Below are 25,937 nucleotides of genomic sequence, written 5' to 3'. Positions count from 1 at the left end.
CTGACTTCTTTCTTTCTTTTTTAGTAACACTGGTTTTATACCAAAAAAAAAAAAAACAAAGATAATTACTTTGGGGCAATTGTACTTGCATGAGGACTGAGATAAAGCTGGGTCAGTACTGCTAGTTCTAAAGACAAAGGTGGCCCACGTTCTAGCTGCGCTGCATGCATGAACTGAGAGCCTTGAACATCTGGAAGCACATGGCGCACACGGTATGGCTTCCCCAAAGGTCCAACCTTGGCTTAAATGCAATGGCTGAATGAGATCCTGGGGCCAGAAACCATAAGTAACAGCTTCACTCTCCTAAGTCAGTAACGGCCACTTCTACACCACATCAATGGCTTAGTCCCTGGCCAGTCATGGAACACAAGCTGGGAGAGGAACTAAGCAAGGGCCAGGAACATCTTCGTTAGCTGTCCCTCCCTGTGGGACAGGGGCTTTTCCTGCACCTGTGACCAAGGTGTCTCCTTTGAATCTCTGTTCCTGCCAGAATGGTTACAACACACCTGGTTTAGTCTGCAGACAAAGGTACTTGGTGTGCATTAGTTTCACTGAGGCTTACTGGACATCCTGGCAGGAGTAAAGATCTTCTAAAAAGACTATTGTACCTCTCCACTTGCCTATCAGACTATCTAAATAATGCACTGCAGCCCCCCCCCCACCGCCATTGGAATCTCCCCAGGAGTCTCATGCTGGGAAAAGGGAAAGGCTGAAGCTGGCCAGCCAAAGGGAGAACTCGTGTCGTAGAGAGATTTCATTTCATGTCACCACCCTGCGGGAGAGGCACTGAAGATGGGGAGGACCACAGCTTGACCAGGACTGCCTAGTCACACAGGGCAGATCTCATGTCCTCTATCTGAACCAAGCCTCACACCAGCACTACAAGATGGACTTGGGGCTCACTGCACCCCTTTATCTATTCCTCTTCCCAACGTAGCCACATTGAACAAATCTCCTTTCTTTGATCTTCAGTATTACTTATCTACTTAAATTTATTTATTTGCAAGCAGAGAAAGAGAGTGAGAGAAGAGAGACAATGGACACACCAGGGCCTCCAGCCACTGCAAACGAACTCCAGATCCAGCGCCACCTTGTGTATCTGGCTTATGTGGGTCCTGGAGAATCAAACCTGGGTCCTTAGGCTTTGCAGGCAAACACCTTAATCACTAAGCCATCTCTCCAGCCCATACTTGTCTATTTAATTGGCCCATTGAGGATGGGTGGCTGAGCCTGCCTTGTTAGGGCTGCCTGAACCCAGGCTTTGACCCTAACAACTGCAGTAAAGACATGATCCCCTTCCATTAAGAAAAAAATCCTATCAGGAGAGACAAAGAGTCAGCAAGTTCTAATTAAAGTTCACTCTATCTTTTCAAAGTGGCAGAGAAGGCAGATATGATAAGCCCACAATTCCTTTAAGATATACCATCTCAGACATGAAAATATAAGAGAGACAAGTTGGAAAGAAGAAAGGATCGAGTGGAAGGAGGGGGTGGAAGTGGAGAACAGAAGAGGGTGGTAGTAAGAGTTTATGGTCAGAGTACATTGTATGTATGTATGTATGCAGGTTGTCAATTTTAAAAAGGTTGAAAACTACAGAGCATTTAAAGGACAGAAATATCATTTCATGGAGGAAGGAGGAAGGCATCGGCTCAGTCTGTCTTTGTAAACCTCTTTGCTTCTTACTACAGTGGGTCTGTGTTCGGGGTCAGGCTGGACTGAACAACCACGAGGATGGTCACCTCTAGCCTTATTCATGAGACCTGGCCCACTGTTCTCTGGAGCTCCCAGAGCCTGATACTCACTCAGACGCAGTCGGGATGCTCACACAGCTGATGTCTGAGGCATGATACAGAATAAACAGAGATGAAACCATCTTCAGTGGGAAATGCTTAACTAGTTCTGAGAGAGGGAGACAAGGCCAACAAACTGAGGGAATGAAAACAATGCAACTGTGGGGAGGAGGTGGCAAGAGGGGCTTATTCTCTTTGTGAGGCAAAACTCTAGAAGGTCCTTCTCTTGGGTGGCTTATCAACTCCTTTGGAAAGATCATCACAGGGCAGGCATGGTGGTGTTCGCTTACAATCTCAGCATTTGTGAGACCAAGGCTGAGGCAGGAGGATCGTGTGGTTGAGAACAGCCTGGGCCACATAGCAAGACCCTACCTTAAATCTATATATATATAATCATTAGAGGGCTGGACAAGTGGCTCAGTGGTTTAAGGCACTTGCTTACAAAGCCTGACAGCCTGGTTTGATTCCCCAGTACCAATATAAAACCAGATGCACAAAGCGGTAGATGCATCTGGAGTTCATTTGCAGTGGCAAGAGGCCCTGGCATGCCTATTCATTCTCTCCCTCTTCCTCTCCCTGCTTGCAAATAACTAATTTAAAAAATCACCATCTTTCAGGATGACTCAACAACTTAAATATAATTTTGCTCTGTGCTCAGCAGAATGCTTCTGTTTTATGACATAGTCCACAAGCATAGATATGAACTTGGGGTTGGAAAGCTGTCTGGCACAGGGAGGGAGAAAAGGTGTGGGTAAAGATACAGTGTTGGTTTCATGTGGTTGGGCTGTGTAGTTTAAAGGAGTCTTGTTGAGCCAGATTGATTGAGGGCGTGCTTTATTGATTTTGCTTTTATTTTTTAATGAGAAGCACTTGAACTTGTTTTATTGGTTAAGGATAAAGGCACAGTGAGAGTCACTGGGTTCAGGCTGAGGAGAAGGCAGAATTGAAGGGAAATGGAGATGTTTCCAAATTTTAAAACACAATTTATATTGCTTAAGATTTGTGCATGGAACTCTGGAACATCTATTTTTGTTTATGTTATCTTTCTCTCTCTCTCTCTCTTTTTGAGGTAGGGTCTCACTTTGGTCCAGGCTGACCTGGAATTCACTATGTAGTCTCAGGGTGGCCTCGTACTCATGGCGATCCTCCTACCTCTGCCTCCCAAGTAATGGGATTAAAAGTGTGCACCACCATGCCTGGCTTCTTTTTCTCTTTTAAATATATATTTTTTATTTTAGCCAAGTGAAGTGTGGTGGCACATGCCTTTAATCCCAGTACTTGGGAGGCAGAGGTAGGAGGATCACTGTGAGTTCAAGACTCTAGCCCAGGCCACCTGAAATTCACTATATAGTCTAAGTATGGCCTCAAATTCATGGCAATCCTCCTACCTCTACTTCCCAAGTGCTGGTATTAAAGGTGTGCGCCACCATGCCCAGCTGTCTTTAAATATTTTTGTTTGTTTGTTTTTTCAAGGTAGGGTCTCGCTCTGGCCCAGGCTGACTTGGAATTCACTATGCAGTCTCAGGCTGGCCTTGAACTCATGGCAATTCTCCTACCTCTGCCTCCCAAGTGCTGGGATTAGAGGCGTGTCCCACCACACCCAGTTTGAAATTTTTAAAAAATTATTTAATTTATTTATTTGCAAGCAGAGGGAGATAGAAGAGAGAATGACAGAGAGAATGGGTCCTTCAAACAGATGCCAGATGCCTGCGCCACCTTGTGCATCTGGCTCTACATGGGTACTGGGGAATCAAGCATGGGCCATTAGGCTCTGCAGGCAAGCACCTTAACTGCTGATCCAGCTCTCGAGTACTGTTTATGTTATCACTTATCAGAACCAAATATGAGTAACTAAGAACCCACCTGAGTCCTAGTATGGAGGAGAGAGTAATATTAACCGTAGGACTAGTTAGGTCACTTGGGATTTATAGTTTTTGAAAAATCAGTAAATTAATAAGCCTGTTTTTATAGCAAATTGAGAAGGTATTCAGAATGGGTAGGACACCTAATATGCACAATAAACAGCATATTAAGTGTGTCATGGAGATGTGGCAAAGAAATCAGATTAAATTTATAGAGCTATTTATCTATATTGTAAAGTATATTCATTGGTTGTTTACACAAAACTCCCAAGAAAAAATAACACCAACCCCTAAGCAGCACATCAGTCAATTTCATATTTTATTTCTTTTTTTTCTTTCTGTAAAATAATTTCTGCATAAAGTACCTTCCTTAAGTGTCACTATATTCTGAAGCCACTAGGTGGCCACAAAACAAACACAGAAAGTTAAATGAAAGCACGCACAGAGTTGATTCAGTATAGTAAAGTCTCTTTACTCACGTACTACGTGGAAATAATTATGGTCTTTAAGTTCGTAACATGGGTGTAAGAGGTAGCTGCAAAGGTCCGCGTGTGCTTACTAAAGGGTAGACAGACGTGTGATTATGTCCATGAATTTCATGGAAGGGTTACTGTGCCTTTCCTTTTTATAAAGCTTAGGAATAACAAATAGTCAAAGAAGAGTTAAGGTAGAATTTGTGTTTGTATCAAGGAGAAAACAGCTCTGTGGCAGCAGAAAGGAATTTCCGAAAGAAAATATGGAAGTATATGTATTAGAAAACGGGAAAAAGAAAGGCCTCCGTGGAGATGTTAGGGGTAGCTTGGGGGAGGATTGCAATGTAAGAAAATTAACTCAATGCATTGCAAAAACAAACAAACAAAAAGTAGTATTTAGTGGAAAAAAATACTGTTTTACACTTACTGAACAAAAACTGAAAATCTTATAATTTTGAAAGTTAAGCCAACATTGTGAAAAACTATTGTAATCTAATTCCCATGATAGTCTAGAAGTGTAGGTTTTGTCGTTTTTCTTCTTGTTGTTTGTTTCAAGGCAAGGTCTCATACAGCCCAGACTGGCCTTGAACTCCTTATGTTACCAAGGCTAGCCTTGATCTCCTGATCTTCCTGCCTCTACTTCCCATATGCTGGGATTATAGACACGTTACCACCATACCTGGCCTCTTTGTATAAATTGTGTTGTTGCTGTTTTGAGATTAAGGAGTCACTCTGTAGTCCACGCTGGCCTTGAACTCATGATTTTACAGCCTCAGCTTCCTATATGCTGGGATTATAAGCATGCACCACCATGCTTACTTGGAATGCTTTTTATCCTGTTTGGTTTTTCTAGGTAGAGTTTCACTCTAGCTCAGGCTGACCTGGAATTCACTATGTACTTAGGTTGGCCTCAAACTCATGGCATTCCTCCTACCTCTGCCTCCCAAGTACTGGAACTAAAGGCATGCGCCACCACATTGGTGGAATGCATTATTTTATGCTAGTTTTCTCTGATTTAGTTATTTGCAAGAAGAGAGACAGAGTGAATGGGCATGCCAGGACTTCCAGATGCTGCAAATGAACTCTAGATGCATACACCACTTTGTGCATCTGGTTTTATGTGAGTACTGGGGAACTGAACCCAGTTCATTAGGTTTTGCAGGCAAGCACCTTAACTGCTGAGAAATCTCTCCAGTCTGGAATTTTTTAAGCTTTTCTTTTAAAAAAATTTATTGTTTACTTATTTATTTGAGAGAGACAGCAATAGACAAATAGAGAGAGAATGGGTGCTACAGGGCCTCCAATCACTGCAAACAAACTTCAGATGCATGCGTCCCTTGTGTATCTGGCTTATGTGGGTCCTGGGGAATCAAACCTGGGTCCTTTGGCTTTGCAGACAAGTGCCTTAACCACTAAGCCATCTCTCCAGCTCTGGAATTTTTTTTTTTTTTAGGTAAAGTTTCATTCTAGTCCAAGCTGACCTGGAAGTCACTATGTAGTCTCAAGGTGGCCTCAAACTCTCGGCAATCCTCCTACCTTTGCCTCCCGGGTGCTGGGATTAAAGGCGTGTGGCACCACACCCGGCTTAGAATGTATTTTTAAGTAAGTTTTTTTTTTTTTTTTTTTTTTTGAGGTAGGGTCTTGCTCTAGCCCAGGCTGACCTGGAATTTACTCTGTAGTTGAAAGCTGGACTTGAACTTACAGCAATCCTCCTACCTCTGCCTCCTAAGCACTGGGATTAAAGGTGTGCTCCACACAACTGGCTTAAATAAGATTTTATTTAACATTTTGCTAACTTTTGAACTAATAAGGAATTTTGGGTGTATAAGGCTATAACAAAGATTTAAAAACAGTTGAAAGTATGTATTCCAAGTTAAGGACATATAATGAGAGAGAATAAAATTATGGTATGTTAATTTCATCACATATTCACTTTAAATGATGCCTGAGTCAAAATTTCATAATATAGTACAGAGAGTAACATTTGTGTGTGAACTTGGAGAAACAGCTAGAAAAAAAAAACCTTTTGTTTTGCTCCGTTTTGTCTTTTTATAAAAAAGTTTTAGTTATTTATTTATTTGCAAACAGAGAAAGGCAGAGACATACTGGGTGTACCAGGGCCTCTAGCCACTGCAAATGAACTCCAGATGTGTTTGCCACTTTGTGCATCTAGCTTTATGTGGGTACTGGGGAACCAAAGCTGGATCCTTAGGCTTTGCAGGCAAGTGCCTTCACCACTGAGCCATCTCTCCAGCCCCTTATCCTGTATGGAGACAAGGCCTCACTGTGTCTCAGGCTAGTTTGGAATTTACTATGTAGCACAGACTGGCCTTGAACTTGCATTTGCCAGCTCAGCCTCCTGAGTACTGGCTTGCAATGTTCTACTACCATGCTAAGCTTAGAAAAGCAAGTTTTGTTTTTTTTTTTTTTTTTTTTTTGAGGTAGGGTCTTGCTGTAGCCCAAGCTATGTAGTCTCAGGGTGGCCCTGAATTTATGGTGATCCTTTTTCCTCTGCCTCCAGAGTGCTGGGATTAAAGACGTGTGCCACCATGCCTGGTTGCAAAGCAATATTTTAAAACTTTAAAACTTATTTACTTATTTATTTATTTTAGAGAGACAGAGACAATTGGTGTGCCAGGGCTTTAGCCACTGAAATTGAACTTCAGATGCTTGCACCACCTAGTGGGCATGTGCGACCTTGTGCTTGCCTCACCTTTGTGCATGTGGCTAACGTGGGATCTGGAGAGTCAAACATGGGTCCTTAGCAAGCGCCTTAACCACTAAGCCATCTCTCCAGTTGGCAAGTTTTTATTGAACTGTTAAAAGAACACTTAAAAAATATTTTCCAGGATGTGACATAGCTCATCTTATGGTAGAGTGCTTGCCTAGCATGCACAAAGCCCTGGTTTTGACATTCCACACATACCTGTAATCCCAAAACTCAGGAGGTACAGGCAGGAGTATCCAGAGTTGAAGGTCATCCTCCTCTACGTATAAGGTTCAAGGCCAGCCTAGTCTATGTGGGAATCCTACTCCAAAAAAACAATTAAATAGGGCTGGAGGGATGGCTTAGCAGTTAAAGCATTTGCCTGCAAAGCCAAAGGATCCAGGTTCTATTCCCCAAGACCCATGTTAGCCAGATGCACAAGGGGGTGCACACATCTGGAGTTCACTTGCAGTGGCTGGAGGCCCTGGCACACCCATTCTTTCACTCTCTGTCTCCCTCTTTCTCTGTCAAATAAATAACTAAAAATAAATTACTTAAATAATCTTTTTTCCATTTATAATAGGTAAAAATTCAGATACAGTAAATACCATATTTCTCTTTGCCTTTGATATATAGTATAACTAACACAAATACACAAATTGGTTTTATTTATTTATTTATTTATTTATTTGCTATTGTTGTTTTGAGGTAGGGTTTCGGTCTAACCCAGGCTGATCTGGAATTTACTATATAATCTTAGGGTGGCTTACAACTCACAGTGATCCTCCTACCTCTGCCTCTCAAGTGCTGGGATTAAAGGTGTGCGCTACCATGCCCAACTCAACAAATGGTTTTGACACTATAAATGATCAAAGTGTAAGCCATGTAATCAGACTGACTAAGATTGAATATTGATTCTGTAAACTCAAGATGCAATCCAGAGTCAGAAGTGACATGAACTTTCTGTAACTCAGTGTCCTCATTCATACAGTGAAGATCATAGTAACGGTGTCTCATAATGAGAATTAAATTAGTTCATGTTTTAACTTCTTGGCATAGTGGAATCACAAAATAAATGATAATTTTTGTAACTATTATATAGTTGCATAAGCCTGTAATGGGTTATCTAGAATTCTGGCTTCATTCAGGAAAGGCTTGTGACTCAAACAGAAAGTGTATTTGACATGAAAAAGTCTTGCTCATAACGAAGAGTACTTTGGTTGAGATTGAACCATTTCTGTCACCCGTTCTGCCTAACTTTCTAGAAGATCTTTAACAGTAAGATGTATAACCACTAGTCTTGGTGGCCACATGGCCCCAATTCTACCTCTAACCCACTTCTTTCTCTACCCCAGGTCCCCTCTTCATCCTACCTTGTCATGGGCAGGCAAAATGCTGACCAAAGTGGTCTTTCTGATTCTTTCAGAAAAGCTTGTCTTCTTTGTCTACAGTGTACTACCTTGTTTAGGACTGATGGTTGCACTCTGGTGGGAAGGAATCTAGCTTTCAGAATCTTCACCAGCCTCCCCCTCCCTGGCAAGCCCATTTGTTGGTGATTTTTCTCCAGGAGGCCCTGCCAAGAGGCTGGTGCTTCACATAGTCAGGCTTATTGTTAAGTCACTGCTTGGGTGTCAACTGTTATTACCTGATCCCTGCAACCCAGTGCCTAGTGAGCAGCATATACTAGATACTAATAGATCTGAGCTCTGAGACCCTGCTCACGTCGCTGTTTACTTCAAGAAGCCTCCCAGAGCAACCATTGTCATCTTGATTCATATCTATATCATTTCTTTAAAAAAATATTTTTATTTATTTACTTGAAAGAGAGAAAGAGGGAAAGAATGAATGAATGAATGAAGGGCCTCTAGCTGCTGCAAATGAATTCTAGATGCACGCACCACCTTGTACATCTGGGTGGGAAATCAAACCTGGGTCCTTTGGCTTTGCAGGAAAATGCCTTAACCACTAAGTGATCACTCCAGCCTATATCATTTATTTTAAATCTTCCAATCTAACCCAACCCCTATTTGTTACCCTTCAAACCTTTTCACTATATCTTCTACCCCTTCTGATATATAAGTTATGAACTTCTCCTATATTTTAACCTCTTTGAACGTCTTTCTCTCACCCTTGCATAAACTGAAACCTTGTTCTTTCATATTACCTCAGTATGTGTCTCAAATATAGATCAAATATAGACTTGTTTGCAAAGCTTGACAGCCTAGGTTCAATTCCCCAGTTCCCATATAAAGTCAGATGCTCAAATAGAGACCATTGTTTCTCCTAACCCCAGAGAGGTGACATTTCTCTTTCTTCCTGTTGCAGCATGCAAAGTATTTGTCTTTTCAAAAACTCCAATTCCAGGAATCTGGAATGGTGGTGGATGCCAGCACTCAGAAGGCAGAGGTAGGAGGATTACTGTGAGTTCAAGGCCAGCCTGAGACTACATAGTAATTCCAGGTCAGCCGGGATTACAGACCCTACCTCAAAAGAAAAAAAATTCTTGTCATATAGTTGTATCACCCTTTGTCAGTGATGGTCCCCAATAGGATACAGATGAAACATGCTAATAGGTTAAGGGTGATTTAATAGGTAGATTATTAAGAAAGGTGTGAATGAGGCAGGGAAAGGGAGTGTGCACAGTGACACACGGTACTTAGAGGAGCTGGGACAGAGAGGGATGCTGCGATGCAAAAGGAGAGAGATGCATAAAAAAAGCCCAGAAAAGAGCAAGCCCTCTGCTCAGGGATAGGGTTTTCCCTCTAGCCATTCTTCTAAGATCCCCACTGGCCAAACCCAACCAGAGCCAGAAGACAAGAGAGCTTGTTGAGTGGCAGCCTGCACGTCTAAGCTGGAAAGAAACTGAGTAGGGTAAAGCATGAACAACGGGTCGGGGGAAAGGAATTCAGCTCGTCCAATGCTCTTCTTGGTTTCTGTTATCTTCCAACTCTTCACCTTTGAAGACTTAAAAGATTATTCATTTATTTATTTAAGTTACTTATTTATTTAAGTTACTTATTTACTTAATTTACTTATTTATTTAATTTACTTATTTATTTAATTTACTTATTTATTTAATTTACTTATGCAGGTGCACATGCACATGTGAGCACCCAGGGTCTCTTGCTACTATCAATGAATGTCTGTCCATCTGGCTTTACATGCATGGCTGAAGAATTAAACCCAAGTCTGAAGGTCTTGTAAGCAAATGCCTTTAACCACAAAACCATTTCTCTTTCATCTTTCACCAAATTTACCTTTTTTTTTCCCTTAAGGAAAAACTTCAATGTCTGGCTAAAATGGTTTTTGATTTTTCTTGTCTCCCACATTTTTTTTTTTTTTTTGACTCTCAGAGTAACTCAGTAACATGAATGTTTCTACTCGCTTTGGTCCTCTGTGCTAGCTGGTTACCTCCTTTGAAAAGTTCCATTCCTAGCTCATGGTCTTTCTCTTCACCCCTCAGGACTGTGGTACTCACATGGGGCCCATTTGTTCCCATAGCAACACCCTGAATACTATCACCAATAATTATACAATATTGATTTCATTCCACTCGATCTCCACTTCTTGTCTGTATAGTTCATTTTATTTCAACTCTTCCACCTTTTTAAAAAATATATTTTATTTATTTACTTGCGAGAGAAAGAAGAGGCAGATAGAAAAATGAATTCCAGTGACATGCACCACCTTTGCAACCGGCTTTACGTGGGTACTGGGAATCAAACCTGGGTCTTGGCTTTGCTGGCAAGTGCTTAGCTGCTAAGCCATCTCTCCAATTCATCTTTCTGTGTCGCCCCCCTCCTGGCCCCCACACAGGGTCTCCTGTAGACAAGCTGGCCTCAAACTCTCTATGCCCAGGAACACCTGAATCCTCCTGCCTTCACCTCCAGAGGTGGCTACAGGTGTGTACCACAACACCTACTTTTATGCAATACTGCCAACCAAACCTAGGGTTATATGCCTACTAGATAAGCACTCCCCCAGTTGAGCTATATTCCTAGCCAACTCTTTAACCTCCTAATTCACTGATGTTACCACCCTTTCAGTATTCATGTATTCCCCACTCCACTCTCCCATCTTCATTTTCTACTATGTGCATAGAAAATCCCACAGACCTCATTCGCCTGTCAAAACACTAACATTGGTTAAAGTTAATTATCTGTCTTTTCCAGTGAAAGAAAAAATATATAAAAAATTATGCTGTCTTTCAGTGTATTATTTGTTGTTACAAGCTTCAATGGCAAGTTTTTTTGTTTGTTTGTTTCAAAGTAGGATCCCACTCTAGCCCAAGCTGACTCTGTAGACTCAGGGTGGCCTCCTAAATGCTGGGATTAAAGGGGTGTGGCACCCCGCCCTGCTAAATGGTACTTTTGTTTGGACCAGAAGTACTACACTATTCCTGGTGAGGATGCCAATTACTGACGATTATTCCTGTACCTCTTCTGTCTTCAAGCCTCTCTCTCTACATCCTTAGTCTGCACATTCTCATCCTTTCCTGAAACTGTCGTTTCTCCCTGTCCTCCATCCAGTCACCATAGAATAAGGTTCACTCTTCCTAGAAAAGTCCAACCTCTATTTATGCTCTAGAGTCTTACCCATTTCTTATGAAGAAATTTGTTTCTATTGTCATTTCTTTTCCCTTCTGTTTATTAATTCCTCCACTGGATCTCTTGAATGCAAATATGTCGAGACCCACTCATTTTAATGTCCTAGGGTTAGGGATGTAGTTCAGTGGCAGAGAGCTTGTCCAATATTCACTAGGCTCTAGATTTGATTATTGGTATCACAATGGTGAAAGAGGGGCTCTCAATTCCAGACTCTCCTTCCTCTTTCACCCAATTTACCTTTTTTCCATTAAGGACAAACTCAAAATATCTGGTTAAAGAGACTTGATTTTCCTCATCTCCCAATCTCTTTTCTGACCTTCTCATTAATTTAGAATAACTCAGTCACACAAATCTCTACTCACTTTCATTCTTTACACTAGCTGGTGAGCCCCCACATGCTCGTTTTCTCATTTCTCCCAGCTGCATAATACATGTGGTTAAACTGATTTTTCCTACAGAACTGGTAATTATAGTAGTGAGGAGGTGAGGGGCTGGAGTAACAGGAACTTCAGGGTATCTCCTCCATATTGTCTTCTGTAATGGACAGCATGAGGTCTAGAGCCGCCTAAGTATTGCATACCTGACATCTGTGTGCATGCGTCAGTTTACAAATGCACACCACCTTCACAGAATCCAGACATCACGGCTTCCCAGCAATCTTTTCTCTTTTAACTTCCCCCTCTTTAACAGGTTATTTTTTTGAGGTAGGGTCTTGCTCTAGCCCAGGCTGACCTTGAATTCACTATGTACTCTCAGGGTGACCTCGAACTCACAGCGATCCTCCTGCCTCTACCTCCCAAGTGCTGGGATTAAAGGCGTGCACCACCACGCCTGGCAAGAATAACTTTTTTATTCAGATCCTATCTTCTACCCAATAACCATATGCTCTAACACTTGTATGTCATCTTCCATCCCTACCTCCACTCACTTTGAAGTCTCTTTCCTCTTATTATGTGCAAATGATATAAATATGGTCTTAGAGAGTGAATTAAAGTCTTCTGTAAGGGATTTTGAAAAAGATTTCCTTGTCCTTAATAAAGATCTACCCTTCCTTTGGCTCTTACATTCTTTCTGCCATCTCTTCCGCATTAGACCCTGAGCTTTGGAAGGCGTGATCGAGATGTTACTCGGTACTCTAGTCACTTCTTTCCAGCACCATTATACCTTCTGAGTCATCCCAAGGTCACTGCCATCTGAAAAAAGAAGATTCTCTACCAAAGTGAGAGTAGCATTAATATAAGGGTATGAATATTAAGAAAAGTGCTTACTGAGCAGTTTGATAAGCATAGTATATATACTTATCCAGACATCAGCAAATGTTACACCCCTAGGGCTCATGACAACCCCTGTTTTAAGTTTTCAGGATGTATTCCCTCCCTTGGAGTGGGCCTCCAGTCCAATTGGAGGGCAGCTGGTTTCCATCATGACAGACATGCCACTATTGCACCCGTTGGCCCATTTGGCCTGTCTGGCCAATTATAAGGCTTGCAGTGTCCACTGTTGAGTATCTTCACTGGTGGTATCTCTTTCTCCCATTGAACTACATGTAGAATGGCTTCTTCTAGCTTTCTGTCAGCTGGTCTACATGGAGGAGGTTATCAGCTCAGTTCCAGCATGGCCTGCCTACTTCTGAGATCACTAAATATCTTCATTTAAATGTGAGGGAAGCATCTTAGGTTAATGCCTTTTTGGGGGATGGCAGAGATGCCAGATGAGAAAAAATGTAACATTCCTGAGCTGGCTTTCATATTCTGCCAGAAGGCCTACTTTTGTTTTCCAACTATGCATTTTCAAGTCCAGCAGATGCTGATCCCATCAAAATTTGAGAGGCAATATCTTCTAAGCCTACAACTATGAACTTTCTCCACTACTTACCTAATAAGTAACCTTAGATGAGTTAGTAACTCTTTTTATTTATATGTTCATAGTATGTGTGATGTGGCATGTGTGTAGTGTACGTGCTGATGCAGCGATTGGCATTCACCTTCAGTGGCCAAAGGAGAACATGTGATTTTTCCGTGCTATGGAGCCTCTTATTGATTCCAAAGCTTGGACTTCACAAGCCATAGCAATTTCCAGTTCCCGGAGATTTCCTACAGGAAAAGAGTTGAGGACATGCTGATGTTTATGTGGGTTCTGATTTATTTATGAGAGAAGACGACAGAGGGAGAGAGAGAAGGAGGATATGCCAGGGCCTCTAGCCACTGCAAGCAAACTTCAGACACATGTGCCACCATGTGCATCTGGCTTTATATGGGCATGGGGGAATCCAACCTAGGTCTTTAGGCTTTGCAGGCAAGAGCCTTAAATGCTAAGCCATCTCTCTAGCCCAGTTCTGGAGATTTAAACTTAGCCGTCTCTTATGCTTGAGCTTGCACAGGAAGCACACTTAACTGCTGAGTCATCTCTGTACCTCAAATTAACTCTTAAATAATCTATTTCTTCATCTATAATGCAAGAAATAATATCCATCTAGGACCTTATTGTGAGGACTGGGGTTAAAAGGGATTAATTGAAGATTTCATAGGGAAAGTGTTTTGTGGATCATGAGCCAGAAAAGAATATACCCAGAAAGTTCCCAAGCGTTCTTGCTGACTCCAGAATAAACACATTGGTTTTATAGTAAGGGAATCCCAGTACCCTTCGCTGAGATTCCAGTTCAGTAGCTCCCTATACACTCTGGGAGTCTGCACTTTTTTTAAAAAAGTTTCTTTGTTCATTTTTATTTATTTATTTGAGTGACAGAGAGAGAAAGACACACACACACACACACACACACACACACAGAGAGAGAGAGAGAGAGAAAGAGAGAGAGAGAGAGAGAGAGAGAGAGAGAGGGAGGGAGGGAGGGAGGGAGGGAGGGGGAGAGAATGGCCGCGGCAGAGCTTCCAGCCACTGCTAACGAACTCCAAATGCGTACGCCCCCTTCTACTTGGGAAAGTTGTTGCACTTTTATGGAGCTGTCTACTCATCTGTATATTGTCGTGTGTAACCCACAGACCTATGCAGGTCTGAAGGAAAATCGTATTTGAGTGAAGGGGTTTATCTAACCCTAGTAATTTTATGACGCTGTAATGTGGATTAAGTAGACATATAAATAAGCAAACCTGGGATTGGAAGTAACCAAAGAAAGGTATTGTAGTAGATTGAAGTGACTCTTCATTTCAGGATTATGCCTTTTCTCTCTTGCTACCCGGAACCACGGAGCTTCCACCCTCAGGAACATGGCTTAACATGGGGCGATCCCTTTCAGATACTCTGCTTGGAAACTGCCTAGAAAAGTTGAAAGCAGCCAGGCGTGGTGGCGCACGCCTTTAATCCCAGCATTTGGGAGGCAGAGGTAGGAAGACTGTTGTGAGTTCAAGGCCACCCTGAGACTACATTTTGAATTTCAGATCAGCCTGAGCTAGAGAGAGAAAAACCAAAATAAATAAATAAAAAAGTTGAAAGCAAGAGCCTTGGGAAAGAGGGTTTGAATGTCTCCCCGCTAGGGTGCCTCTGACAGGCACAGTTTCCGTTTTCATGTGGAACAGAATCTTCCCCTTCCAGGAAGTGGGGGGGATGGAGGAGAGAGCCCTTAACCTGATGCCACAGCTGGCGGAGCTGGGGCGCTCCACGACGTGGGAACTTCCGGGCATTTCCAGTTTGCGCATGGCCTGACTTCCCAGTCACCGTCAGAACTCCAACTTCGCCAGGACTTCCTCCCAGCTCTACGCAAGCTCAAGGCCAGTGACACAGAGAGAAACCAGAGCCCTGCTGACCCCGCGGGCGCTGGCTCCGCCCCTCCCGGCGAGCCCCGCCCCTCCCGGCGAGCCCGCCCCTCCCGGCGAGCCCCGCCCCTCCCGGCGAGCCCCGCCCCTCCCGGCGAGCCCCGCCCCTCCCGGCGAGCCCGCCCCTCCCGGCGAGCCCCGCCCCTCCCGGCGAGCCCCGCCCCTCCCTCCGGGAGGCGCCGGCGCGTCGTCTCTGCGTCGCTCTGCGACGAGCCTCCCCAGCGAGGGCACTGGTGAACTATGACCGCAAGAGTAGTAGGCCTGCGCCATCCCTACGCTTGGGTTTGCTTTGTTATTCTTGCTGCCACGATGGGAGCGGTGACGCTTGTCCTAATCCTGCGACTATGCATCGTGCTTCGGTCGCACGACGTTAAGCCCCGGGAGTCTCTCAGTCTCTTGATAGTGGCTGGGTCAGGTGAGTTCCAGAGCGGTGACTGTCACTACAAGCCCCAGAATCTTCCGCGAAACTCTATGGTCGTTCTAGCGCTTTTTGGAGCGCGGCATGCTGGGATTTGTAGTTTCTCGTGTTTTACCGGAACCGGTCAGCCCAGCCAGGGAAATATGCTGGTTGGCTCCCGTGGCCCCGTTGGCTTCTCTTCAAGACGAGTTAAATAATTTACACGAATCTGTAATTAAGCCTCTCTGTGGTATATGGCTTTCTAGAAAATAATTAGTGGCGACGGAACGCTGAAGTCTTTTGATACTAATATGCATTTGCCCTGTTTGGCTGCTGTTATTATTAATCTAGACATTTTGTGTTTCGTTCAGGAAACGCGAATACAGGGTGATAAATAAGGACGCCTTGTTGGGTTTATAAATGTGCTAAGTCCACGAGTACCAAAACATTATGGGCAGTCATTAGAACAAGGTAACCGACATGAGTAACAGAGTGTTTATTACTAGGTAAACAATATAAATCCACCAGCTCCTCAGGAACTTATAATTTGCAATATACATTTTCTTTTATTTATTTATTTGCATGCAGGGAGAGAGAATATGAATAAGTGAATCAATGAATGAGAATGGGCATGCCAGGGCCTCTAGCCACTGCAAACAAACTCCAGACATAGGTGCTACCTCCTGCATCTGGCTTAAGTGGGCACTAGGATTTGAACCCTGTCATTAGGCTTTGCAGGCAAGTGCCTTAACTGCTGAGCCATCTTCCCAGCCCTCAATATACAGTTTTGACAATTACATACTCATACAGGGCTTACCTTTTCAAAAATATGTCTGTTTAAACATCAGAGTATACTTACACAATCTAAAATGGCATCTAATTTCACACACCAAGACTGTCTGAGATTATATGTATATTAATCTTATTTCTGGGACCATGACACTTAAAACAAAACATAATTAAATCAAGTACAGCAGAAAATGACGCAATCAAGAAACACAGTAAACCGGATGTATGAGGCTGCTGCCGCTGCAACAGGACATACTGTTTTATAGTTCACTTTTGTAAATAGGAGAACACTCTAAAATAATAGTAAAAAGTAAGTATGTAAATCAGTTACCTTGTGTATATTATCATTATCACGTTTTATACCTTCACATAATTATATGTACAGTACTTTTGTATGGTAGTGCAGTAGGTTTGTTTATATCTGCATCACAACAAATGTGAGTGTTATCTTGGGCTACTATATTATGATGGCTGTGTTGTCACTAGGCAATAAAAATTGTTCAGTTCCTTTTTAATTCCATGTGATCATGTCATATATACTATCAGCAATCAAAACATCTTTATGTGGTGAGTGATTACATACACACAGACAGAGAGATTGAGAGAAACATTTATAAATGCTAGGAGATTGACCAGCAACAAGAGGCTTTGACATGTTTATTCTCTCTCCCCCTCAAAAAAAATAAATAAAATTTAAAACAGATTGAAAATTTATTTAGAAGGAGAGCCCTCCCTCATTCAGCTCATTCAGTTGAGGTCAGGAGCTGTCAGACATACAAATCTGGGCTGTAGAGATACCAGTGGGTACAGTGCTTCCTGCTGATTAATTAGTCTGACCAAAACAAAAAAGCATGCCTGGATTCTTGAGAGACTCCATCGGAAGAAAACAAGAGGGAGAGTGATACAGTGGCACACCTGTCCTTCTCCTCTTCCTTCTGCATGTGGGCCCATGGGGCATGAACATCTATCTACACATTCGTGCATACACCACACATACCACATGGACCATACACACACAGTATACTATATATCCTACATACATGCCATTTTTTTTAAACATGTAGAGCAAACCTGGTATGATTGGGCGAGCTTGTAAATTACTAAATCAGAAGGCTCAGGCTGAAGGCTTACAAGTTCAAGATGACCTTGAGCCACATAGAGACCTTGTTTCAAAGACCAAAAAAGGAGGGAGGGAGAGATAGATGATTAATAGATGATAGATAAATAGATGACAGATAGATAAAAGACTTCTTATAATATGATCTCACCTCCCACCATCACAACTGTTACCTTCAGACCTCATCTCCTGCTTTTTTCCCTTAGTCAGTCTGCTCTCATCACTCTGGTCTCTTTGAAAATTCCTTTAAATACCAACCTTTCTTCCCAGATGCATATAATTTACTATGGAGTATATTTATTTATTTATTATTTTCTTGGTCTTTTGAGGTAAGGTCTCACTGTAGCCCAGGCAGACCTGGAATTTACAATGAAGTCTCAGGATAGCCTCAAACTCATGATGATCCTCCTACCTCTGTCTCCTGAGTGCTGGGATTAAAGATGTATACCACCACACCCCCACACCCAGCCTATTTATTTATGTTTCCTTTTATATATTCCCTCATCCATACCCCACCAGAAGGATAGAACCATAGGGCAAGGTTTTATTGGTTTTGTTTTGTTTTTTGTTTGTTTTTCAAGGTAGGGGCTCACTCTGGTCCAGGCTGACCTGGAATTAACTATGTAGTCTCAGGGTGGCCTCATACTCTTGGTGATCCTCCTACCTCTCTCTCCAGTGCCTTCAAAGTAGTACTTTTTTTTTTTGTTTTATTTTTATTTATTTACTTGAGAGTGACAGAAAGAGAAAGAGGCATAGAGAGAGAGAGAAAGAGAGGGGGGGAGGGGGGAGAATGGGTGCACCAGGGCTTCCAGCCACTGCAAACGAACTCCAGATGCGTGCGCCCACTTGTGCATCTGGCTAACGTGGGTCCTGGGGAATCGAGCCTTGAACCGGGGTCCTTTGGCTTCACAGGCAAGCACTTAACTGCTAAGCCATCTCTCCAGCCCAAGTTGTACTTTTTTATATTGTTAGACTAGTGAGTTAGATATTGAATCTGAAATTTACCTAAGAAAAATATACTGTTTATTACAGGAAAAAGTAATTGTGATAGTTGATTTCTGAATGTAAGTGGTCAGTAATATTTTGTGGTACCTGTTAGTTAATCTCAATTGTCAATTTTTAAATTTTTTTTTTTTTTATGAGAGAGAGAGAAAAAGCAAGGTAGAATGGGCACATCAGAACCTCCAGCCACATTGCAAACAAATTCCAGACACATGTGCCACCCTGTGCATCTGGCTTATGTGAGTCCTGGGGAATCAAGCCTGGGACCTTTGGCTCTGCAGGCCAGCACCTTAACTAGTAAGCCATCTCGCCAGCCCTATTTTGGTTTTTCAAGGTAGGGTCTCTCACTCTAGCCCAGGCTGACCTGAAACACACTGTAGTCTCAGGCTGACCTTGAACTCATAGTAGTACTCCTACCTCCCAAGTGCTGGGATGTATACCACCACACCTGGCTTCAATTGTCAATTTGATTGGCTGTGAAATTACCTAGGAAACAAGTCTCTGGACATGTCTGTGAGGGAATTTCTAGATTAGGTAATTTAGGTGGGAAGACACATCCTAGTTCTGGGTAGTACCATCAAATGGGCTGGAGTCTTAGACTGAATAAAAAGGAGAAATTGAGTTGAGTGCCATCATTCATCTTTCTCTCCTTCCTGACTGCAGATGCAATGTGACCAGCTGCCTTAAGATTTTGCTGCCAGGTTTCCCACAAGAACTGAAATAAACCCTTTCTCCTTTACACTGCTTCTTGTGAGCAATGAGAAAAGTAAAAGTAGAGATTTGGTACCAAGAAGTGGGGTCACTACTTTGATAAAGCTGACCATATTGTTCATAGGTCTGTAGAACTTGTTTGTAGGAGGAATATGGAGAAGTTTTGAACTTTGGGCTATAAAAGCCCTAGAATGCCATTTTCAGAGCTTATTGGGTCATTCTGATGGGAATTTGGAAGAACAGAATGCTAAGAGAAATGTGGACAGTAGAGGCATAGCTCATGAAATTTCAGGTGGGAACAATGATTATATCAGGAACAGAGCTCAAGACCACTCATGTGATATTCTGGCAAAGAATCTGGTTGCACTCTGCCCATGTCCTGAGAACTTGGGTGAGGCAAGATTCCAGAGGAATGGACTGATGTGTCTTTTGGAGGAAATTTCAAGACATGATAGCATTCAAGCTATATTATAGGTACTACTCACTGCTCTTATCCAGACATGTTTAAACATGCAGACAGAGCAGATTCAAAAGCAGCTGCAGTGGTTAACAGAATCAGCACCACTAAGGAGAAACCTAGTGCTGTGCACTGGGACATTGAGAAAGATGCGCTGAGGACCAGATGCCACCCATCAAAGACTTCATCTTATGAAAATCTATGTATATTGGAAAGGAGAGAGCCCAAACTGAGAATACCACTTAAGGGGTTCCATGGCTAAAACATCTCCTGAGAGAAGTGTTACCTCGGTGCTTTGAAAGCACAAGGAGGCAGATGCTACTGTGGTCCAAGGAAGCCAAGCTATATCTCAAGTTGACAGCAGAACTTGACAGCATTGTCCACACAGTACTAGTCTTACAGGTATGAAAGATGCATGATTGAGGGAGTCTTGGAGTCTTTCACCATGGTTTCAGGGAACCACTGAGGCCAGGGGAAATATGAAGGTCGGAGTCCCTGCAAGGGGCCCTGAGAGGTCACTGCATGAAGCTGTGAAGGTGAAGACTAAGTTGCATACAGACCCCATCATGTTGGAGATGCCAGTGTCACAAGACATCTATCAAGGAAAGCCCAAGGGAGAGGCTGTGTGTGCTGTGGACGGCAGTGCTTGGGGTGTGGGCTGTCCAAGCCCTTTGGAGCCCAGATAACTCTGTTCTGAGCGCCACATGATGGGCATGGCTTTGAAGGGTTTGGTGTTTGTCCTGCTGAGCTTTGTTCTTGCTTTGGCCCAGTCTTTCCTTTCTGTGTTCCCAGAACATGCTTATTTTGTGAAATTTTATACTGGAAGTATGTAACTTGTTTAGTAATTTTGTAGGGCCTCTCAGTTAAGCCAGTTGCTTTGAATTTTGCTTTGAGTTTGAACTTGTGAACCAGTGTTGAGAATTTTAATAGGGTAGCACTGGATGCTGTGTTGAAAACAGCCTTCAGGAGAAGTTACAGGGGAGGGAGAAGGGGCCGGACACAGTGGCACACATCTTTAATCCGAGCACTTGGGAGGCAGAGGAAGGAGGATCATGAGTTTGAGGTCACCCTGAGATTACATTGTGAATTACTACATTTTGACTACATTGTCATCTTGGGCTAGAGTGAGACCCTACCTCAAAAAAAAGGGGAGGGGCAGGGGAAGGAATCGAAGAAGCTGTACTTATTGTCCATGTGAGAAGTAATACTGTCCTGGAGCCTAGTGGTTGTAAGATAGGTTGTAAGAAATGATTGGATGCTGGGTGGGTTTTAAGGTCTAACTAAAGAGCTTATTCCCCCAAAATATATGTTTTTAAAATATTTATTTGAGAGAGTGAGAGAGAAAGGGAGACAGAGAGAGAGAGACTGTATGGGTTAGTAAGGACCTCTTGCCACTGCAAATGATCTCCAGATATATGCACCACTTTTTGCATATGGCTTTACATGGGTACCTGGGAGTCAAACCTAGGCCAGCATGCTGTGCAAGCAAGTGCCTTTAATTGCTGAGCCATTTCCCTAGCACCCCCAGATATATCCTAATGAAAGAGTCAAGATGAATTCTTAGTAAAAAAAAAAGTCCCTCATGTTATCAACTTTATTCAGTAACCTGGGTAAATTTTCAACAAATGTATTCAATGAAGGTTCCTTAAAGGATTAAAAGAAGTTCCTATGTTACTGTGGGTAGTGTGTTCATCCTTAATTGTTCCAGCTGTGGAAACAAGTGCCTACTTTGCCAACCACAACCCTTTTTCAAGGCTAAAAATAAAAATAAGTATAAACTAGATGTGTAAATTATATGCACTTAAGAAGATGGGTGACAAGTTATAATGTTAATGTGTGACTCTAGTTCCTGAAATTCACACACTAAATCTAAGCCACATTTCTTTCTATATATAATTTCTTCCAGGATCTGGGAAAAAAGTTCTTCCTTTCTACTATAAAAAACATGTGTTAATGGGCTGGAGAGATGGCCTAGTGGTTAAGCGCTTGCCTGTGAAGCCTAAGGACCACGGTTCAAGGCTCGGTTCCTCAGGTCCCACGTTAGCCAGATGCATAAGGGGGCGCACGTGTCTGGAGTTCGTTTGCAGAGGCTGGAGGCCCTGGCGCGCCCATTCTCTCTCTCTCTCCCTCTATCTGTCTTTCTCTCTGTGTCTGTCGCTCTCAAATAAATAATAAAAAATTAAAAAAAAAACACAAAAAACATGTGTTAAATCTGGGTGTGGTGGCACACCTTTAATTCCAGCACTTTGGAGGCACAGGTAGGAGGATTGCCACGAGTCTGAGGCCACCCTGAGACTACATAGTGAATTCCAGGTCAGCCTGAGACCCTATCTTGAAAAACCAAAAAAGAAAAAAAAAGGTGTGTTTAAAGAAAACTCATTTCTTAAAAATTTTTTAAAAGTATGTTATTTATTTATTTGTAAGCAGAGAAAAAGAAACAAAGAAAGAAAGAAAATGAATATGGGCATGCCAGATCCTCTAGCCACTACAAATGCACCTCCTTGGGCATTTGGCTTTATGTGGGTACTGGGGAATCAAACCCGGGTTGCTGGGCTTTCTAGACAAGTCCTTAACTGCTGAGTCATCTCTCCAGCCCCTGGTTATCTTTTTATGTGTTTGTATATTATTAAAATTTCATTCTTAGAACAGTAAAGAAGTTGAGAATTGGGGTACCATTTCTAGGTAGGGGGAATAGTATCACCAAAAGCAAGGGGGTTGAGCTGTTTATGAGGTAGGAGGATCATCATGAGTTTGAAGCCACCCTGAGACTACATAGTGAATTCCAGGTCAGTCTGGGCTAGAATGAGACCCTGTCTCAAAAACCAAAAAAAAAAAAAAAAAAAAAAAAAAACAGCTAGGCATGGTGGCGCACACCTTTAATCCTAGCACTCAGGAGGCAGAGGTAGGAGGATTGTTGTGAGTTCAAGGCCACCCTGAGACTACAGAGTAAATTCCAGGTCAGCCTGAGCTAGAGTGACACCCTACCTAAAAAAAAAAAAAAAAAAAAAAAAAAAAAAAAAGTGCAGGGAATGTAGTAGACATCAATGTGGTTGAATCACAGAACTTGTGAAATAAAACTAAACTAAAATAGACATAACTTGGCTTCTTTATAAGTAATTGATTATTTTACTTAAATGAATTCTGGTGGATGTTCTTCCATTTGTGGTGGTGGTGGTGATGGTAGTTTGCATGAAGAAAACACATGGTTGGGTCTGTCTCCATAAGCCATAGATTCTGATCTTTGGATCTAAAGTACTAAAAGAAATTCTCTCTCTAATAAACATGTACACTTTTCATTGTTCCCTAAACAATACAGTATAATTATTTTTAGCACATTAATTTTTAAACTAGCATTTACATTGGGTATTATAGGTAACCTAGGGATGACTTAACATATATAGAAGGAAGTGTATAGGTTATATGTAAAACTATCTCTTTTTTTTTTTTTTTTTTGAGGTAGGGGCTTGCTGTAGCACAGGATGAGCTGGAATTCACCATGTAGTCTCAGGCTGGCTTTGAATTCACAATGATCATCTTATGTCGGCCTTCCAAGTGCTGGGATTAAAGGTGTTCTCTACCCTTGGGGAGAAAGAGAGAGAGAGAGGAAGAATGAATGGGGGCACCAGGCCCTCTAGTGGCTACAAATGAACTCTAGACACATGTGCCACTTTGTGCATCTGTCTTTATGTGGGTACTGGGAAATCAAACTTGGGTCATTAGGCTTTGCAGGCTTAACTGCTGAACCATTTCTTCAGCCCAACTATACCATTTTTTAAACCTTATTATTTTTTATTGACAACTTCCATAGTTATAGACAATAAACCATGGTAATTCCCTTACCCCTTCACTTTCCCTTTCACAAGTCCACTCTCCATCATACTCCCTCCCCCTCTCAATCAGTCTTTCTTATTTTGATGTCATCATCTTTTCCTCCTAGTATGAGGGACTTGTGTAGGTAGTCCAGGCACTCCAAGATTACGCATATCCAGGTCATTTTATGTTTGGAAGACTATTGTAAGCAGTCCTACCCTTCCTTTGGTTCTTACATTCTTTCTGCTACCTCTTCCACATGGACCCTGAGCTTGGGAGGTGTGATAGAGTTGTTTGTGTTGAGCACTCCTCTGTCACTTCTTCTCAGTACTGTGGTGCCTTTATAGTCATCTCTGTGGTCACAACCATCTGAAAAGAGAAGCTTCTGTAATAAGAGTGAGAGTGGCGTTGATATATGGGTATGAACACTAAGAGCAGTGCTCATTGGGCAGTTTGGTGAGCACAGTATATGCTTTTTAGTTAAGGTGTCAGGTGTGTAGCGCTTATACTCTAAGAGAAAGAGCAGAAGTGACCCTAGGTGTTTGCTTGCTGTTCAAGTGTTCTAGTAGACTGGGTGCAGCAATTTACTGGCAAATTCTAAAATTCAACTGAGCAATACATACATTCAATCAAAACCAGCACAGACTGTGCAAGAGTGGGGATTAAAACAAACAAAGATAACAAAGGCTTTATAAATCAGGAAACATCAAAGGCAACAACAGTCAACACCAAAATACAGTTTATTTGAGAATGGTAAAGCCAACTGTGAATATAGCAATCAAATTTAACACATAGCTTGCCCTGACATGGCAACAGAGATTAGCACTTCCAGTGCAGGCCTATGTGTGTGGCTTTGTGTTAGTAAGCCCTGTTACCTTTGGGGATGGCATCTAGTCTCACCAATGCTGAGTGCCCACCTCGGTCCCTCTCTGTTGCACTGCGGACTGTTAATGCTGCTTGAATCACTGGATCTGGTTTTCTGATCAGCTGTGCTGGATGCTCTGTGGCTGGGGGCTGTAGGGGGGATGGATCAGTCCTACGGTGGTTCATGGCACTGGTGTTTTGGGGGATGCCAGGCTGTGCAGGAAGCGTGGAGTTGTACCAGAGCTGCTCAGCTGGTCCCATTTGTGTTCTCCTTCAGCAGCTGCTCCACTGGTCCCTGCTGTCTTCCCCTTTAAGTTTCTTGACTTTCCTAGGAGGCTGATGTGAGCAGAAAATCCCTTCCCCTAGTTTCTGTTCCTGCAGCTCTTCACTGACTGGCAGGTGCATGGATTGGAGCCACAGGGGCCTTGGCCAGGTTCTGGCTCCTTTCTAAAAGAGCTGAGTGTCTTCTGCTTTTCGGATGTGATTGATAATAACTTATACACCATCACTTGTCAGTAGACGAGGTTTTTTTTGTTTTTTTTTTTTGCTGTTTTTCTGCTTATTTCCCTCCCTAGACTGCTTTGGCATGGCCAGTATGCTGCCATCTTACCCAGAAGTCCCTATACCATTTTAAATAAAGGAGTCACCTGCAGGTTTTGGTTTCTGTGAGGTGCCTACAAGCCAATGCCCCACAGTACTGATTTAAAAATATTTTATTTACTTATTTTGAAAGAGAAGGAGAGAGAGAGAGGAAGATAGAAAGAGAATGGGTACACTAGGGCCTCCAGCCACTGCAAATGAACTCCAGACACATGTACCACCTTGAGCGTCTGGCTTATGTGGGTACTGGGGAATTGAACCTGGGTTCTTAACTGCTAAGCCATCTTTCCAGCCCTGATTATCTTCTCCAATATAAAAGTAGTATTTATGCAAGGGCATAGATACTTGCTCTCAGATGTTCTTGTGTCTTTGGAGAACTATGCAGTTACAGGGGTTCCCCACCCCTGAAAGTATGTTATTGGTGTAACATGCTAAGATGGATATATCCATTTTATTAAGTTTATTATGTTCCCTAATCTTGGGCCTTCTGTTTGTTTCAGGTGGGCATACCACTGAGATCCTAAGGCTGGTTGGGAGCCTGTCCAGTGCTTACTCACCTAGACATTATATCATTGCTGACACGGACACAATGAGTGCCAATAAAATTAATTCTTTTGAACATGATCGAGTGGATAGAGACTCTAGCGCCTTGGTAAGTGATCATTTCATTTCATTTTTTTGTATGTATGTGTGAGAGCACATGTGGGTGGGTCCCTATGCATGTTTGTGTGCGTGTGTGTGTGTGTGTGTGTGTGTGTGTGTGTGTGTAGGCTGGAGGTTGTTGTCAAGTGTCTTTCTCTATTACTCTCCACCTTATTACTGAGGTAGGGTGTCTTAATTGAACCCAGAGCTCATTGATTTGGCTAGATTAGCTAGCCAGCTTGCCCTGGGGTCTGCTATCTCTGCCTACCAAATGCTGGGATTGCAGGCAGGCCTCAAAGCCTACCGAGTGGGTACTGAAGATCCAAACTCAAGTTTTCA

The 25,937-nt window shown here is 42.6% G+C and overlaps 1 protein-coding gene across 3 annotated transcripts in view; it reads left to right on the top strand.

Moving 5' to 3' along the window:
* Positions 1-15,382: 15,382 nt before the first annotated feature.
* Alg14 (ALG14 UDP-N-acetylglucosaminyltransferase subunit) overlaps positions 15,383-25,937 on the top strand; it is a 116,292-nt gene continuing 105,737 nt past the window's right edge. For all 3 annotated transcript variants that reach the window (XM_045138395.1, XM_004663935.3, XM_045138394.1), the window contains exons 1-2: positions 15,383-15,624; positions 25,457-25,608. In XM_045138395.1, the coding sequence (XP_044994330.1) occupies positions 15,450-15,624; positions 25,457-25,608 (327 nt within the window). In that variant the 5' untranslated portion in view covers positions 15,383-15,449. The remainder of the gene's footprint in view (positions 15,625-25,456; positions 25,609-25,937) is intronic.

The sequence above is a fragment of the Jaculus jaculus genome, chromosome 19 (genome assembly GCF_020740685.1).
Source record: "Jaculus jaculus isolate mJacJac1 chromosome 19, mJacJac1.mat.Y.cur, whole genome shotgun sequence".
Taxonomy (NCBI): Eukaryota; Metazoa; Chordata; class Mammalia; order Rodentia; family Dipodidae; genus Jaculus; species Jaculus jaculus.
The sequence above is the reverse complement of the archived record's forward strand: the minus strand, read 5'-3'. Positions and strand labels throughout refer to the sequence as shown.